This window comes from Gymnoscopelus microlampas (genome assembly GCF_963454915.1).
Source record: "Gymnoscopelus microlampas genome assembly, chromosome: 10".
In the NCBI taxonomy this organism is placed as follows: domain Eukaryota; kingdom Metazoa; phylum Chordata; class Actinopteri; order Myctophiformes; family Myctophidae; genus Gymnoscopelus; species Gymnoscopelus microlampas.
In genome coordinates this window covers 24974763-24993882 of record NC_139947.1, presented here as the reverse complement: position 1 = coordinate 24993882, position 19120 = coordinate 24974763, and the positions used below count along the sequence as shown (strand labels likewise).

The 19120-nt window shown below is 41.1% G+C and overlaps 1 protein-coding gene across 2 annotated transcripts in view; it reads right to left on the bottom strand.

The window, feature by feature from the left end:
- Positions 1-19120, bottom strand: part of ephb2a (eph receptor B2a) — a gene marked incomplete at both ends in the record, with an annotated part of 40316 nt that overhangs the window by 21172 nt on the left and 24 nt on the right. Inside the window, 3 exons of one of the 2 annotated variants that reach the window (XM_084068211.1) lie at positions 299-983; positions 1614-1696; positions 19093-19120. The exon at positions 19093-19120 is cut by the window's right edge and continues 24 nt beyond it. In XM_084068211.1, coding sequence (XP_083924337.1) covers positions 299-983; positions 1614-1696; positions 19093-19120 — 796 coding nt within the window. The remainder of the gene's footprint in view (positions 1-298; positions 984-1613; positions 1697-19092) is intronic. The other variant, XM_084068212.1, reaches the window with a different exon arrangement.

Sequence of the window (19120 nt, the reverse complement as noted above, 5' to 3'; positions counted from 1 at the left end):
GTTTGATTGCTTCTTACCAGATTTGTCATTCAATATTTCGGGTGATAAACCCAAGTCATGGATGCTTGAATTTCAATCAGAAAACAATCTTTTCTACAGGGATTATTTTTCGGCCACGCTTTTTAAATGAATCTGAAGAAAGAAAAAAATAAGACAATGTTTGCTCCTTTAGCTGTCAATGATCATCTGGAGTGATCTGTCCATTGCATGCATTCTGTGGTTGGCATTTTCTATAAAAGCATTAATTTGAAGTATCGTGTTTTAAGTCGTTGAACACAGAAACCCAACTGCTCCTTACCTCTGCACAGAGTGCCATTCTCCACTGCCTCAAACCCGGCTTTACACATGCAGCGACCAATGGGCACCATCCACTCTCCATCCCCGTTACAGTACAGCTTGATAGGAACATCCACCTCTTCTCCATTGGGCACACATAGACCTCTGGCCGCAACTAAGGAAGTGCTTTCAGCCCCAGACAGTGTCTCTGGGAAAACTGCACCGTTCCGGATGACACGAGCACACTTCCTGTAGAAGACCCGCACGGCGATGAGCGACATGCACGCTCCATAATCCTGAAAGGCCAGGTAGAAGCCATTCCTTGACACGGGTCCAAAACTACGCACTTCGCTGTTTATCTTCATGATGCGGCCTCCCAGATCCACCTGAGAGAAGCTCTCGTCAGCTGCAATCGTGTCCACTTTGACCCAGGGGTTCTCCATCCAGCCCGGGGACACTTTTGTGGCCGTGTCCGAGTCTGACTCGTAGTAGTACAGGTTGAATGTCTCCTTGCAGGAGCCAGGGACATTGGGTATAGAGCTGCAGTCACGCACAGAGAACTTCATCTGGACGTGGATGCGCTGAGCACCACTTCGCCGGATGTACTTGGTGCGTACCCAGTTGTTTTGGCTGTTGTCAAAAACATTGCACACCTGATAAGTGCGGATGGTGTTCATGTTTTCATCATAGCCGCTCACCTCCTCCCACTGGAAGAATGACATATGGGAAATTAAATTATTTTACTATAGGCTACTTGGTGTTCATTTTAAATGAAGGGAGAATGTGTTGTGTTTATATAACCTCAGTGGACTTTTGTGTTTTTACAACTCAGTAACTTGTGCATTGTTGGAAGCACTTGACCGAATATCATATACATATTGTATACACATTTTGTATTATACAATGAATTCTTACATTATTATTATTTTTAAATAGAATTTAATATTATTTATTTGGCTTGGGAATAGCCATTCAAACAGGTGAAGCAGCATTTATAGTCTAATAATAGTCAACATCATGCCATTATGTCATCAGATTTGTATGAACAGTCACTGTAAACAATAAACAATAAACAATAAAAAATAAACAATGGTTTATTAGAATGGTTGCATGCTGAAGTGTTTTGAATAGTTCAGTAAATCATGGCCTTTTCATTTTCAGCGAAAATATTTGGTGTAGAGGGAAAACAGGAGTGGGCCAAATATAGAGCCCTGGGGGATAAAACGAGTGATTTTACATTGTACTGTGTAGCTAATAGAGAAGATCATGTAATAATTAATATGGTGTGAGTCATTATGACTATATGCTACAGAAAATGATGCAAATGTCATAGAGACTTGATTGGTTCCACTCACCCCCAGTGGTGGGTGCAGGGTCCAGCCCAGTTCTGCTGTTGCTGTGGTAGAATCCATTAGTACCTCTGCCGATGTAAAAATTAAAGAAAAGAAAAGAATAAAAGGTCAATACTTTACAGTATGCATAGTGATACTGTTGCACAGAGACACTATAGCAGTAGTTACTGGGGGCCGGGGAAAATATTGGGCTTAGGAGCTTCAGGCAGTGCCACTTGTCCTGACAATCTAGCAATGCAAATGTGCTAGTTCACGAATAGATTGAACTAATATATTATAGAACGAATAGATTGAACCAATATTATAGAATGAGAATACAAGTGTGGATGTAATATTTTATCTTTTTTTCTCCCTGCTCAGCACAATTAGACAACCATCATTAACCATTAAGAGCAGGGAGACAGGTAGATACAGTAAGAACCCCTATGGGGAACAGAACCAATAGCAGAGCCCACTGGTGGTGCTGGGGTGGCGGTGAGCAAACAGCCGCATGACAACAAACCAGAACACACAAAGCGGAAGGAAAGCAGATTTAGGTGAGCTTAAATAACCCACCCAATTGATCAGCTGATTGCCATGTCAGTGTATGACGTATATGGGTCTTGCATGACACTGTATACAGACAGCCACATAGTAATGAGCATGCGTGTAACCCCTCGAGTGTATACTGCCTGAACTAACCTCGCAGGCTACATATCATTTACAGGTATATTGTATTAACGTGCTCTGACAACCATACAGATTGGTTAAATAACATTTTATTCATTAAGATTAGATCCGGATTGTAGCTTTAAAATGTGTGAGGTGCCACATACTGCAGTGTTGAGAACCCAAATGCAGGACAGACAGGCTGGTACTGTAGTGTTCAGAACCAATGGTTGGGTGTTTTAATAAAGGTTAGCAGAATAGACATCACAAACAGACTGACATGATGTGACACCAAACAATGACCCAAGAAGGATTAACTGCATGGGGAACAACTAATATACACATGAGGGCTGATTACACATGAGATACAGCTGGGGAAGACATGAACATAGAACCATAAAAACTAGAACATGAACATAACATAGAAATACAAGACCTAGACAAGACAAGGTCTGTGACTGTGACATGAGGCTACAATACTTTGTTTGCACTGCTAGTGTTCATTATTTACAGTACAGTAGCACACAGACACATTTTGTCTAAATGTCTAATTAAATGGTACACAACATCAAAATTTGTGGAATTCCTTTGAATGAGCAAAGGGCGGAGATGTGCTGTCAACTTTTCAAGACAAAGCTATGACATTGCCCAGTAATAATGTAACTTGTATCGTACCCCTAACATATCCTCTTTGACACATTACAAGTCTTAATGACAAGTAAGACGCGCGAACGCAGCTTGAAAATAACAATAAGAAGAATGGAAAGGAATGAGCAATTGTAGAGAATTGGGTGGTACAGTTAAATTAGTGAGAAATATGCACAAATGACATGGAATCTTAGATATCCCAATAGATGAACTCGTCTAGATGCTTTTAGATGTGTTATTTTTGACTGTAGCTGCTATATTTCTCTCAGAGGAGTGTAATTAGTCACCAAGGGCAGGCGGATTGCAGCCACAGTGGGTACATCCACACATTTCCGTTCGCGTCCGTTCCGTTCGCCGGAAGTCCAATCCACTCCCATGTTAAAAAAAGAAAAATGTGTGGATGTACCCAGTGTAGTGCACTCTGAGATCTGTCAGCAGCCAATGAGAGCGTGAGTCACATGGGGGCGCGGCTGCACACAGGCAGTGCACACAGACACACACACAACCCGAGCACGGTTTCATAGTAAGCTCCACTTGCGCCTTCGGCACGCCTCCTTCCGCTGCGTTCGCAATAATTTTAAGGGAAAATCCTGATATTCAGCAAATTATAAATGGCCACATATACCCTAGTGACAATTATTTCTTATTATGGTCATCTATATTAGCACATTGCGGGAGTTTGTGGGGGTGAGAACATCTTTTAAATTTTTATTTTATTTTAAATAATCATGTGTATTTTTTCAGGAAATGAAAGGCTTATAAGCCTTAAATGAGCAGTATATCATTTGCAAACAGTCTGTAGATGGAGAAGGGTTGTCAGTATCTTGACTGATCTGGCCGAGCTTCGCGTTAAAGTTTGTGCCGCATAGTCAATATACTGTAGGTGACAGTGAATGCAGTGGAACAGAGAGTAGCCCTTCTGGCACTGAGTAGGCCGGCGTCGTCCTATAGTAGTGTATATTGTAACGAGAAGAAAGGGAGTTCTACCATCAGCCGAGAAGGTAGGCAGGTTCAGTGGAGCAGGACAACAGCAACCGAGGTAAATACACAAAAGTAAACAAAAAGGGACAATGTGTCCTACGTCTTGACCTGACATCTGGACCTGATGAAGATGTAGCACACATCGAAATGTTGTCCCTTTTTGTGTACTTTAATAAAAATCTTATCAGTCAGAGTTGCTCCAATGCCTTCCTTCTTACCAGTGGTGTAATATAGTGTATTATAGTGTATCACAGTAGATCACAGTGTATTGTTAGTGTATCACAGTGTATCATGGAGTATAATAGTGTATCATACTGCAGTACAAACTAGTGCATCATAGTGTAAAATAGTTTATCACAGTGTAGCTATCATAGTATAATAGGGGATATGTATTTGGTCTGCCTGATGTTCACAGGGAACAAATTCCAAACAGAAAAAGCTCCATAAAGATGTGTTTGTGGACTCTACCAGTTAAACACTACACATGACATACACCAATATATACTTGTTTTTCACACAAAAAGGTGTAATGTATTATTCCAAATAACATTTCACATGAATAGCAGAAGACAATATTTTAATTTAGTCTCCACATTTAGCCATGATAGTTCAGCTGAAAACTGCAGCAGCCTGACATGCACAATGAACACAAAGAACAATAATGAGTTCACTCCAGCATGTGAAAACTGCAGGAGATCCAGCTGCACTCACTCAATGCAGACGCCCTGAGATGAGAATGAAAGCAACGTTGTTGCATTGCATTGGTTGGTTGGTCAGCAGTTGGATTTTAATTGATTTGTTTGATAATCAAATATGTCCCTACAATTATTTCTCTTCATTGCTAACGATGAGAATTGATGTGTACAGCATGGTCAAATTGAGCATGCACAACAATGTAGGACTGTGCCCACCGTCACCGACATATGGCTAAAAAGGCATTTTTGGTAGGAGTATATAGGCCATATTCAAAACTGTCCCTTCATACAATTCCTTAGTACTTTTCTCTCATTCAGAACAGAGGACATGAAATCTGTTGATTTTTTTTTTTGCAATTTGAGAGTAAAATACCCCGCCTAATAAAAGAGTAGATGTGTTTTATGACAAAAATCTTCACCTTTCAATGTTTTGAGGTTTCATCTGATTGTAATATACTGTAGCAATGAAATGTTCCTAGGAAGGATATAGCTTATAAGCTGGGCAGTTTTATAAGCTAAGTTTATAGATCATGGATTCTGGAGGGAAGGATGGTAAATATGCCATATTTGTGTCCTTGGTACTGTAGGTAAACATAAACATTGTAAACATTGTAAATGCTTCAACTCATACGTGACTACTCATAGTATCTGATAGCACTGGTGCAAGCTGGAGGCTATTTTTTGCAACATCAATATATTTATGTAACATATCTCACTGAATATTTGGAGTGCAGAAATAATATAGGTTTCAACAGAAATAGGAAAGTAAGCATGTCTTGTAGTCGCATAAAACTCAAATTGTGTTTTCTTGTCAATGCCAGAGCGTGGTGACATACAGTATGACAAAGTAATGACTTACAAGTAATGGTGTGTTTGCTGTGTGATTGTAGATTCACACGCACGCACGCACGCACGCACGCACGCACGCACGCACGCACGCACGCACGCACGCACGCACGCACGCACGCACGCACGCACTCACTCACGCACTCACTCATTGACTCACTCACGCACGCACGCACGCACGCACACACAGTCCAGCCCATAATCTCCATGCCATTCCCCCCATGAGAGGGGGAAGCCAAGTAGAGCAAAACTGGTCTCTGTTGGACCTTGTGTCCTGACACATTTTCAATTATTCACAGCCTCCTATGGGTCTAGTGCTGCTGAGAGCAAGATATTAATAAAAGTGGCCTTCGTAGTGTGGTACACCACCACAGCATCCTAGCCATCGTTGGATGGCCTTGCTTTGCTACCACCCTCTTCTTCTCTGCCCAGCAACTTCCCTACATTTCATCGATCTGGTTCATTGATCTGTTTGTAATAGCTGGATGAACCGTAAAGAATAAAAATGCTGACATAACAATGATAACAATAATATAAATAGATATACAGTAAAGACACTGACAGAATGTAATCTGGTATTATCACAGCCATCGCCAGTTTGGAAAGGTGTAAAAGTTTGGGTCGACAATCATACAATCGCCAAACAGGATTTTGAGTAATCAAATGTTTCTCTTAAAAGTATCATTGACTATTGTGGGTTTGAAGGTATTGTAGCCCACCCCTTTTGATATTTTTCAGTAACCAGACTTCAAATCTGAATGGCGATTGGGACATATGAGGAAAGAAGTCAAGTAAGACAGTGCCAATTTATTTGCTGACTGTGGCAGTGCTCTACTCTTACATGGAATGTCTTGTCTTATCTTATCTTATCTTACACAGCTGTAAGCACAGGTATAGCAGACTAGGAGGAACCTGGTTGAAATAAGTAATTTACATTTATATTTTCATGTCAGATTTATTCCTATGTACAGTATTATGTATGCATTGAAGGTGTAGTTACCTTGTACTTGCATTGACTTGCATCAACTGATCTATTTTTTTTCTTCTCCATTTTAGCCTACTAATCACAATCAATTCTCCACCACGACTGGTCACACATAATCCCCGACCAGACACTGTACTGTACTATAAAGCTGCCATTTATGCTAAGTTATTGTAATGCAAGCTGCAGTGCTTGCCAAAATTGGACTGAAGTGCCAGCGGCCACTGTTACATCCAAATGGGCCTTTTTTACGGCTGCTCGCTTCCTGTTAGTATCAGTAGCGATTAATGAGGAGCTGGGAGGGAGCGGAGAGCCAGGTGTCAGGGCCGCCACTAAATGGGAATAAAGAGGCCATGAGCGCTGACCCGCGACCAATTCCCATGGACTTGGCCAAGAGGGTTGAAGCGAAGGGAGAGACGGAGAGAACTGTCACACGGAATGTGTGTTTGTGGCACTTCTGGCCATGTAATTCTGTAATATTAAACCGATATAGCTCAAAGCAAGCTTCTTTCAGAACCAACAACATCTGCTCAAAAGCCACAATCTAGCCCTGCTGTATGGTAATACAGGGCTTCACCATTGTTCTCCAACCAGAAATTGTGCTCGCATTTACATTTTACATTACAAGTCACATTGGTTTAAATGCACCATTGTTCTGTGCACACCCAAAATGCAACCAACCTGACAGGCTCCAACTCCGATGCTGAGAGCAGTGACAGGGAAACGGGGACAGGCTGGGTGAGGGTGGGGGGTTGCATTAGTATATGTTGCCCTCCTTTCGTGACTAGACATTCATCAAGGTAGCTCCTCCGCTTTTGTGTTTAAGCACAACCGACTAGGCACAATATGCTGCCAGAACTGTCACACACGTTAGCCACTGTGGCTGTAGAAATGACTCCCTTTGTGTTTAAAATGAACAGTTATTGTAGTGAGGCTGTAAAGCTATGTATATTTAAGAATAATTCAATAATTCTCCTCATCCTCAGACTACATTGTAGATCAAGGTTCTACACTACATCTATCTATCTATCATCTACCATTCTAAAGCAATATATATCATCTGTCTGTCTGTCTGTCTGTCTGTCTATACACACACACACGCACGCACGCACGCACGCACGCACGCACGCACGCACGCACGCACGCACACACACACACACACACACACACACATACACACTGTATATATGATTCATAGTTAGCTTGATAAGGAAGTGCTATTCATCTTTTGAAAGTAACATTACATTATGCAGAGATGAGTTGCTGTATCACTAACATGCATATGGTGCATATACCCTATGGTGCAGTTTGTGTATTCCCTGACATCAGCATCAGCCACACTATACATTGTACAACTTGATCTCTCTCTCTCTCCCCCCCTCACACTCTCTCTCATTTTCTGACCCACAATGCCGTGGCTCCCTCCCCATTACACTCACTCCATCTGTCCCTGCATTCCAGCAATATATACATATATATGAAGAGAGAGAGAGAGGGAGAAAGAGCTCTCCCTTTCTCTCCATGTTTCAATGAAAAGTAGGACAGCGAGGAGAGAGTGGGGCAACTAAGTCCAGCACACATAATCCTTGTAGGCTGCGGCGTGCCTCTGTACGCCACACTGGATTAAACCCACAGGGAAACGGTGGTGGACTGCACTTAGCTCTATATAAAATGTAAAATACTGTGTTAGTTTAACCCTGGGTGTAAAAATGGACCCTCAGGGTTTTAAACACTTGAATCCCACCATCCATAATATTCTGGGGGGGGGGGGGGGGGGGGGCATGAAGATATTTGGTGTAGACAGAAAAAAGGGATCCAAGTACACTTGTAACTCAAGTCCGTTTCTCTAATAATGCAGGGTTTAAGTGGGTTCAAGAGGGCTCCCAAACTGTGGAACAAACTCCCCATTGCAGTTCGAACTGCAGACTCACTCCCAATTTTCCGCCGTAATCTGAAGACTCACCTCTTCAGACTCCACCTTAGCCTGTAGCACTTGACATAGCCTTGGCAACCATGCAGTTATTTTTCTATGATCAAAACTTTATTTGAGTTTTTACTTTTAACAGAACAAATAATAAAACAAATATACAAAGAAACATGTTAGACAATTTGAAAATCCAGAGATATTCAGTAAGACAATTTACACACGCAAAACCCCCCACAAACAACAATAGTATCGATGTATACTACATATACATGTATATTATATGAGAGCACAAAATATATATAAAACTAGAAAAAGTGCTCCTCGGAGCACAGGTCTCCGCCAGGTCAGGTAGGCTATTGTGGCCTCCTGGTGGCGCTATAATAGGCCGCATGAAAAGGCTGCCATTTCTTCTTAGGCCTTGCACGACAATCGGACACTGACTGCATTCATGATTTGAGGCATTTTGTTAAAAACATGTTTTGCTAAATTAGACTTGTTGGTGGCGCTATAACAGGCCAATGTTAAAAGTGTGGCATTTGTTCCTCAACATAGTGTGAATGTGCGTGCACAGTTTGAGCGCAATTGGACGGTGCGTTCATGAGTTTGCGGAATTTTGTTCAAAACAAGCCAATAATGCAAACTTTAGATGTCAATCTTAGCCAATCAGTATGGCATATGAAAAATCAAACACATCCGTCTTGATCACATGACTATAGAGATCATGTGTACCGATTTGCGTGAAATTTGGATACAATTGGAAGGAGTAGTATAAAATAATGTGTTTTACATAAGTCGGCCTCCTGGTGGCGCTATAAAAGGCAGATGTGAAAAATTTAGGGCAAAGGTTTTTCCTTGACCACTAGGGAGTGTGCATACAAAGTTTTACACAGATCGGTGCAATTATAGGTAAAAACACGAACCGGCCTGTTATAGCGCCACCATGAGGCTGATTTGAACATTTTCAAATGGTAGTTCTTCCTCGGCCTAATGGGAATGAGCGTGCAACATTTCACGGAAATTGCATGCTGTGTTCATGATTTGAGGCATTTTGTTCAAAATGGAGCAGTCCTGCAAACTTTGGAAGACATTTTTAGCCAATCAGGATGGAATATGAGAAATCTGAAAGACCAATTTTGTTTAATGACTACAGAGATACTGTGTACCGATTTGTGTGATTTTTGGACAAAATCTGTAGGAGTGCTGTCAAAAAATATGTTTTGCACAAATCGGCCTCCTGGTGGCGCTATAAAAGGCCCATGAGAAAAATTTGGGGCAAAGGTTCTGAATTGGCATCCAGGGAGTGCGTGTGCACAGTTTCGCTGCGATCAAGACAACGGTGCCGGAGATTAGCTGGTCACAGACGGACGGACACACGGACACACACACACACGGACAGACGGACGGGGTGGAAAACATACTCTCTCGCCATGCCTTTCGGCCTGGCGGAGACAAAAATAAAATAAAAATGAAAGAAAATAAGGATTGAGAAAAGAACCCCCCCCCCAAATAAAAAAAAGGTTTTCACAATCAATAATGCAGCATCATCTACCGTATCATATGTATGTAAAAATAACAGTGAACAATCGAAAGGGCATTACCCGACCATAGACAACATCAAGGGCCTGCAATATGACTAAGGTCATCCCACTTCAAATCATATTTATCCAACTGGTTGTTCATCCTAAAAGATAACTTCTCTAAAGCAGCCACAGTTCCAAGCTGAGAGAACCACACATGTGCTGGAGGCAAATCCTCAGACTTCCATTCTTTAACAATGATCTTCCTGGCAACCATGCAGTTATTAATAACTGCATGGTTATTATTATCATGCAAAGCTTAAAATGTAATTTAGATAGCATGTTATATAGACAGATGCCAGGTCCATTTTTTGACCTGGCATCCCATAGTTTGTATAGTTTCAACGTACAGATTATAAATATTTTGCTATTATACAGTTTGGACTGATGCTAGGTTCTTGGTTTACCTATGATTCTAGATTACAGAGGCTTAGTTGAACAGGCTTCTATTATAACAATATGGATGCAGTCTTGCATAGCTCAGTTATTGATTGCACAGGCTTCCCTATACATCAATTATTTCCCTCCTATCATGAGCTGCAAATATACTGTATTGTGCTCTTAAAAATCTTTGTTTCTTTGTAGCATAAATGTAAATGTAAATATCATGGCCACTAGGTAGGCCATGATATAAGTCCAAGTATTGTAACTTTATCAATCTCTATTGTTACTCCTGTGTTCTGTGATGGGAATGGGGAATCAAATATTTTTCCCTCTCCATCAGCAATGCTGAAATGGGTCTCAAAATCCTATTTGGAACACATAAACGAATGCTAACAACGTGGATTAAACACACCTACCGGTCGGTCACATCTGGTATTGCATTATGGCCCTGCAGAACATAAAATAAGCTCTCTATTGTGTTGCCGTTATTTCCCAGAGGAGTTTAGAAGCCTTAAACAAGTTCCTTGTTCCATTATCATAATAATACTGCAATATGTTTGCATTGTTGATGGAAGTAAAGGTGGTACTTGAACATTTTATCAAAACTCTCGTCTCGGCTAGTTAGTATTATTATACTGGCACTGCCTTCTTATGTGATGTTCTATGTGGAATTATAGATTTCAACCTAATAAAAACAGTGGAAATACAGTATCACTGTAGTTTGTACCCCACCATGCTAACCACTGAGCTTACTACTTGTGAGTGACCAACAGTTATGAAGTATTATGATAATTCACCTTATCAATGTCAATGTTTGTAATTATTGTTATAGCCAAAAGCATGATGTGTATAGGCTACCTATGAGTGCTTATAACTGTAATTATAGAACATTACAGTATATGCAGATTATAATGCATTATACTTGACCTTATAATGACTTAATTTATGTTATAGTTATAAAGCCGTATGAGTCTTTACTGTATGAATGCTTATAACTGTAATTATGCAGTGTTATAAGCAGATCATACAGCATTATACGTATAATCCATTATAGTCATGGACTTCATATAAATTGCTAGAAAGTTTGTTGTTGTTTTTAATATCCACCACTGCCCATGCAAGCTGTTTGGAAATTTCACATACTAGAGTCGACCATACCCGTGGGGGGATATGCGCACATGATCTGGCAACCCGGCAGACAGCGAACACAAAAAACGCTAATAAACAGCTGAGATTTTGTGTAATCGTAAAACGGGCTTCGCTGTTAGGTGCACATGGTAATGGTCAATGGCTGTGTGCAAATTCAGATCAATTGCTCCAGCCACTGAGGAGAAACGGGCAGAACCAATATTGGCCTCACCACTACACCACACACCACGCACCACTACAGAGGTTTGTCAAATTATAGGAGGATTGTTTCCAGCTATGCTTCATAATGTCTGCACCATTTTGTGACAAGTAAAACATGCTAATCAAGCCTTTGTGCATTTGCTGTTCAAGCTTATATACAGTAAATGTGTAATTTGTAAATGGATGAAAACAGGTTCAGGGTTAATTACAGAGAGAGAAAATAATAACAACATGAAGCAATTACTTCCTGAGCTGATTTGGCACAAATATAAAGACTGGAATGGAAAAGTGCACAAAGTCAACAAGGGAGCTTGGTCAAGAGGAGGAATGTACAGTAGAGAGTACAGAGAGTGATTATGAGCAGGCCTTATGGGCAAATTAATGAAGATCTTGCTGCCTGGGAGCTCTATACTGTACATGCAGCATGCACAAAAGATCAACGACATGTGCTTGATAGAGAATGGTAAAGTACTGTACTGTACACTGTCAACACAGTGAGTGGCTTGTTAGTGGCCAAAATGTAAATCCATATGATTGAAAGGGTGGGTGACACATCAGGTAGAAGCTGTGGAGGGGATGTTTATCTGTATAGCTACTGGTGTGCTACTACTGTCACTTAGGATGCAAACGTGTTAAGTAAGTAAGTAAGCCTTGCCGAGCCCTGAAGCCTCCTGTTTCCTTAGCGTGAGGCAGCTTGATGTACAAGTACACCCCCTGGACATGACGCTAGTATGTCGCAGGGACTTACTCCAATCCAACCCTTGATGCTGAGTGCCAAGCAGGGAGGCACTGGGTCCCATTATTAGAGTCTTTGGTATGACCCGGCCGGGGTCGAACCCCGACCTCCCAGTCGGGGTTCAGTCAGGGCGGACACTCTAACCACAAGGCCACTGAGCTGGTATGCAAATGTGTTACTATTGTTTATATTGTAAGTCAACAAAGCCACCACAGTGGGGACATTTTGATTTAGTGAGAAAGATCATATACATCGTGGATATAGGTGACTTTTAGAGCTCCAATACCCGGTCTCCTATTAAAAATCCTTCTGAAAGTTTTTCACTGCCATAGGTTGAAGTGGTTAAAGGCTGTAACATAAACTTAAAACTCTTCTTTATGTGGAAAATAAATAAATAAATCATGCTGTATATCGATTTCTCACAACACACACTGGTTTTCTTTGACTGCAGTCACCATGCATGCACTGAACCTGCATGCTGCCCGGTGCCGAGTCAGACAGACTGCCTATAAAGGCAGCTTTCCATATGCATGGCCTCACCCTACCCCACACCACACTGCCCACTACAAAGTACCCAGTCCTGGGTAGGTCTGAGCAAGGCTAAGCGGGGCTAAAGCTGTGATGTATAACGCTGCTGCTACTGATTGGTCGGCTCACAGCTGTGTCTGTCCACACGGGTCTCTGTAAAATGTAACTACGGCAGCAGTGTTGCCATGTCCACTTATTATAAGCGACATTGGGCTTCTTTTTCTGCAAAGTTGCTTGTGAATATTGGTAGTTGCGGGTTGCGTTGTAGTACATTTACACGCAACAGTGATGATACTGTATGTAGCTGAGCTTTCGTACAGAGAACTAAACTTTCAAGGAGGGGAATATGGCATGCAGGCCAATCAAATAAAGAGGCACCAAAATATAATACATGATGTATGATTCAAGCTTTCAAAGTATAAATCATTATCTAGGAGCAATGCTGACAAGCTCTTTCTAACCAGCGATTCTGTGACAATACAGTTACCGAACCCATATCAATGTTTCAAAAGGGAGGTAAATGTGGTCCATTTTTACACACTCTGAGTTAAATTAACACTCAGGATTTTTACACAAGACACTTTAAGTCTGCAACCAGGTTGATTCCAGCTGAGATGTGAAAAACAGACATAATTCACTCGCTAAAGCACTCTGTGTGTAACCAACTGCTATTGAGCATCTTAAGCACATACAGTACATATCTGTATGAGCGGAGACTGAAGACAGAGCAATGGGGGAGGACAAAGAAGAGAGAGAGAGAGAGAGAGAGAGAGAGAGAGAGAGAGAGAGAGAGAGAGAGAGAGAGAGAGAGAGGGAGACAGACAGAGGGAGAGAGAGATAGACAGACAGAGAGAGAGAGAGAGAGAGAGAGAGAGAGAGAGAGAGAGAGAGAGAGAGAGAGAGAGAGAGAGAGAGAGAGGGTGGGGGGGGCGAAAGAGACAGAGAGAGAGAGAGAGAAAGAGAGAGAGAGAGAGAAAAAAAAGAGACAGAGGTGTAGGATGTTCTTAGTGCTGCTGAGTGACTTGTGTCTGAAATAAGTCTGGTCTGATGCTTACATAAATGGGCCAAGGGAAGATGGGGCTGGCAGGAGGGGGGGGGGGGGGTGTAGGGACCGGACCAGACTAGACACCAGACAGACATCATGAGACCACCAGTCACCAGCCCCACGATTCAGGTGCATGGATGGAATGTGAGGCACTGTCAGTGTGTGTGTGTGTGTGTGTGTGTGTGTGTGTGTGTGTGTGTGTGTGTGTGTGTGTGTGTGTGTGTGTGTGTGTGTGTGTGTGTGTGTGTGTGTGTGTGTGTGTGTGTGTGTGTGTGTGTGTGTGTGTGTGCGTGCGTGTGCGTGCGTGTGTCTGTGTGTATGTGTGTGTGTGTGTGTGTGTGTGTGTGTGTGTGTGTGTGTGTATGCATGTGTGTATTATTATAGTGCTGTCAATATGAAAAATTACCCAAACACAGAATTCACATCATCTTAAGATTAGATAATATTGTCTGTTTTTATTTTCTGACACAGGAAATGTTTTTCTAGCCAAACAGCTTGCCATACATCACAATATTTATACACACAAAAACAACACAAATCATTCTAATTGTACTTCCCTAGTTATTGTGTGGATTCTGCTGCTGATTCAGCAGAATCAAATGCTTAAAACAAAATACAATTATTATTTTCATTGAGGATCATAAAGCCTAATTTATACTTTGTCGCACGACGGTCTCGATGCATTGAATTAATTAGGTTGGAAATTATTGTCAGCGAGTGACATCATCGTGTAACACACATGGCTGGGTGTACAATGAAATCCTGTTGTGCTGTTGATTTTTCGAAGGTCTGCTGAAGTGGTTGCGCAACAATTTTGGGGCACATCCTAAAGCATGGCAATTCTTTTGCATCACTGAGATACCATTATATCAGGCTGTCAGATCTTACTGCCTCACAAACTAGATTGATGCAGAAAAATGAATACATGATTTCCCTGCTTACTGCAACAGACCTTAACCTACATAGAAAATAAATATTTTTTTGTACTTTGTTATAGACCTGATCTACATGACTTTTTCTGCTATGACATTCTCTAAATACTGCATTATCAGCTTGCCGGGGTTATTGTGCTGACAGCACAATAACGTGTCGATCAGCTGCAACGTGTCGATCAGCGACTCGTCAATGAGCTACGTGTTGATCAGCGAGATGTTGATCAGCGTGTTCGGATTTCGGTACCCAGCATTGGCTTATTACATGGGTTCAACACGGTCCCTCTCTTCCGCTCTCCCTTTCTCTGTCTCTCTCTCTTTCGCTGATCGAGCTCTGGTCTGACATCATACACAAAAGAAATGGTTGCCTACAATGATGATTCGCGCTGATGTTGGGTATGTCCATGTGTGACAAACACACACACTCACACACAGACATACGTACAGACATACACACACTCGCACGCGCACAAGCATATTTGTCCGGACAACCTGAACTTTAAAGAATATGCACAAGTCCTACAGTATGTATATGATGTACCCTGCTGCATGACCTCATTGTGGATTCTAACTGGATGGGTGGAGATTCAACATTTTGTGAGCACCAACAACTCTCTCAAAGCTAGAAATCAAGGGTTTAGTGCACACATTGGCAAAATACGGTCCGGGGGCCAGACCCGGCCCTTTGACCATCTCAATCGGGCCTGCCAAGTCCTCAAAGAAAAACAAAATGACCCCTCAAAAGAATGTACATTCTAAAAGGCTGCCATATGTTAACACATTGATGGCCAAGATCGCATTGATGTGTTCTTTCATTTATTTATTTTTAATTCCACAAGGGGCGACCTAACACAGCTTTGGAAAGATCGATCGTCATTCAGAGAAGTAGAATGTGGATGTGACGTTGTTCCAAAAAAACAGGAAGCCATCCGCTTCCTGTTTGGGATTTTCAGAAAAACAGCTGTAAATCAGTTTCTTTTTTTGCATTGAAAACCACTAGTTTTCAGTGGGCCGAAGCCCCAAGATGGCGGATCGCGGTTGGAACGTTGTCGTTCCTATGGATACACAGATCCCTCCGCTAACCCACAGGGACTATTTTGTTTGTGTTTTTGGGACACAATGTCGGTTCCACAGCGTTTCAAATATCATCGGATTGAGGTAATTATACGCTGGCAAGGGGATAGAAAACTATGTTTAATATCTTGGAAATCAATGTGTTAATGGATTTGGGACAAATTAATTTAACTCTACTCCAATCCTCCTATAATTCGACAAAGCTCTGTGAGGGTGGTGTGAGGGTGGTGAGCCCAAATCTCTTCTGCCCAGTTCTCCTTAGTGGCTGGAGCAATTGATCTGAATTTGCACACAGCCATTCACCATTACCATGTGCACGGAACAGCGAAGCACGTTTTTTACTTTCCCCAAATGTCAGCTGTTTATTAGCGTTTTTGTGTTCGCTGGCTCCCGGGTTGCCAAATCATGTGGCATACCCCCCCCCCCCCCCCCCCACGGGTATGGACTAGTTAATAGTAATTCATATTTACCATTCTGCATTCTTCCATCCATATGTACTCAAATGTTTTATATTAAAAGTGAAACTGCCTTGAGTCCATATTTATAACACAATGAATGCAATGTGTTTTATCAGTGACCTTTGGAGTGGTGCATATCAGTTAAGATACTGACTAAGAGTATAGGCTCATTTAAAAGTTGATACGGCATTGACGTGGATTTTTTTATGCAAGTAATCTTTTCATTGTAAGCAGTACAGTACAGTACAGTGCAGCTGTAAAAAAAAAAAAAAAAAAGCCTTATTGTAAAGATAGTCTGCCATGTCTACCAAATTCATGCAGTTTTAACATAATTCAGCACTATGCGTTTCAAGTTTCAATTCAATTGTACAATGTGTGGCCCTTCACTCACTTTATCAAAGTCAGTATGGCCCTCTGTAAATAAATGCTGCCCACCCCTGGTTTAGTGTGTGATGACACAGTCAAAACCTTGAGCTGCTCCTTTGAGTTTGACCAAAACCAACCACAGCATGAAACAACAATAGAAGCCTAAGGATACTAACAAGTCTGAAGCACAACATTTGCCCATGTTCGCTGTAAAGCTGCCAAAGACACAGTTATTGTGTCTAATGTCTATATGATTACATCATCCAACGGACCTTGGCTCTATTGTTTCCGGCTTGAGGAAACATTGTGTCCACATTAATAGGTGTTACACTAATATTTATTGTTTAAAGTTTTCCATTGATGGCTATTTATGCGCTTGCTATCATCAAACTATATCAATGACTGAACATAATACGATATACACGGTATACACTAATATTATGCACTTGATTAACAGCTATACTGATACCAACTGGGAAACTGAAAACAAATGCTTCGCTTCACCTCTCGCAAGCTGTTTTGTGGAGATGAGCCAGTGAGGTGTTTAACGACAGCAAATCAAATGTTTTTGTCTTGTACTAATGTCATTTAACCACTTAATCCAGAGTTTATACTTTCAAACATTGCAAAAATAAAATTGCATCTACCATGTGGGAACACTTTCTAACATGTAGCCATGGTTCTTTTCCAGAGAGGCGGGCACACACGTTCCTGTTCAGGCATCATCACTATGAAAGAGGGCCGGGCCATATATTGGTATTGTATAGATATCGTGGTAAGAGACTGTTTGGGATTTTGGGATATCATAATATCATGATGTGATGTATTTTCCTGGGTGTAATCACTTATTTATACTTTGATGCGTTGCGATACAATGGGATTATGATTCTCAACCTTTTCAATTTCTAGGACCCTAGGTTTGATATGCAGATTGATATGCATTAGGCCTCAGATCCCCATTTGATGCCATTTGTATCTGTGGAACCCCAATCTACACTGTCAAATCCTCAGTATTAATTGAACTCTGAGCATGTACACATTTTGTACATTCTCTGAATTACAGATCCTATAAATCCTATAAACAAATAAGGTAAAAAATAGGTCAGGTTGGGTTAAAACCCCTTCAGTAGCAATGGGAAGTGTGTACTACTGGGGGGGGGGAGAATAATGTAGTTCCATAAAATGTTACACATACTGATATAGCCTACATACAGTACATACAATATTAATATACATTAGTACAAAGTACAGTATGTTCAAAATAAGGGGTGTTTACAGATGAAAACCTTACAGGTTGGTCGTACAATCTATGGACGCCATTAATTGACAGTGGGGACAGGGTATGTGAACGTGTCCCCCCTTAGGTAGGCAACAGCCATAAAAATGGCATAGCAGAATGCAGTATGCTGAAATTGGTGTCAAACACAGTGGTGTCTGTTGGCTTCTTAGGTTATTCCATGGCATGAAAGCAATCCAATCTAACCCAAAATAAAATCAACAATGTCATGGCCAGGTCTTGGGCTACTTTAAGTTCCATGTACAATTGATACAGTTGGTTAAAACAGCGGCTATAACAAAAAGATTAGAGAAGAGATGAGTCCCATTACCTCACAGGCACTTCCAATATACTGGGGAAAAAACCTTCATTTGTCAATTATGAATTGCATACTACACTATAAGCTATACCATCTGTGTCAGTGTGTTTACATCTGATGATAGGCTTACAGTATAGGCCCAACACAGGTTTTAAAACGTGATGAAAGAGCATATTAGTTCAGTTGTATGCATTTTATGCATAAAATTCATGAATACAAGGCTGACAACAATGTGAAACCCCTGGAGGGTTTTCAGGCATTCTCCCTCAGATTTCACTTGCTATTTAGTGTATATTTTTAAACTGATTTATATGTGAAGTAAGCAAACAAACAAACAAACAAACAAACAAGCAATCAAACAAACAAGCAAACAAGCCAGAAAATAAACAAACAAATAAACAAGACTCTATTGAGTAGTCTAGTCTACCATCTACTCTATTCTCTTCAGAGTAAGCACAATGATCATCATGATGTAATAGTTCTTTGACAGTGCCTCTTCCAGTTCCAAATGTTTCTGTACCGAACACTACTTAAATATAATTCATATTAAAATAAGGTTAAAATACAGACAGTTTGTTTTGCCCAGATAGTTATTTTCTCTTTATACACTTGGGTCTTTAGTGTGTTGCTCATTATTATGTCGTTCATTGCCTAGATTTAAATAATAGATTCGAATGAGTCAAGTGTCTTACCTTCGACAGCCCATACCGTTGGCAGTAT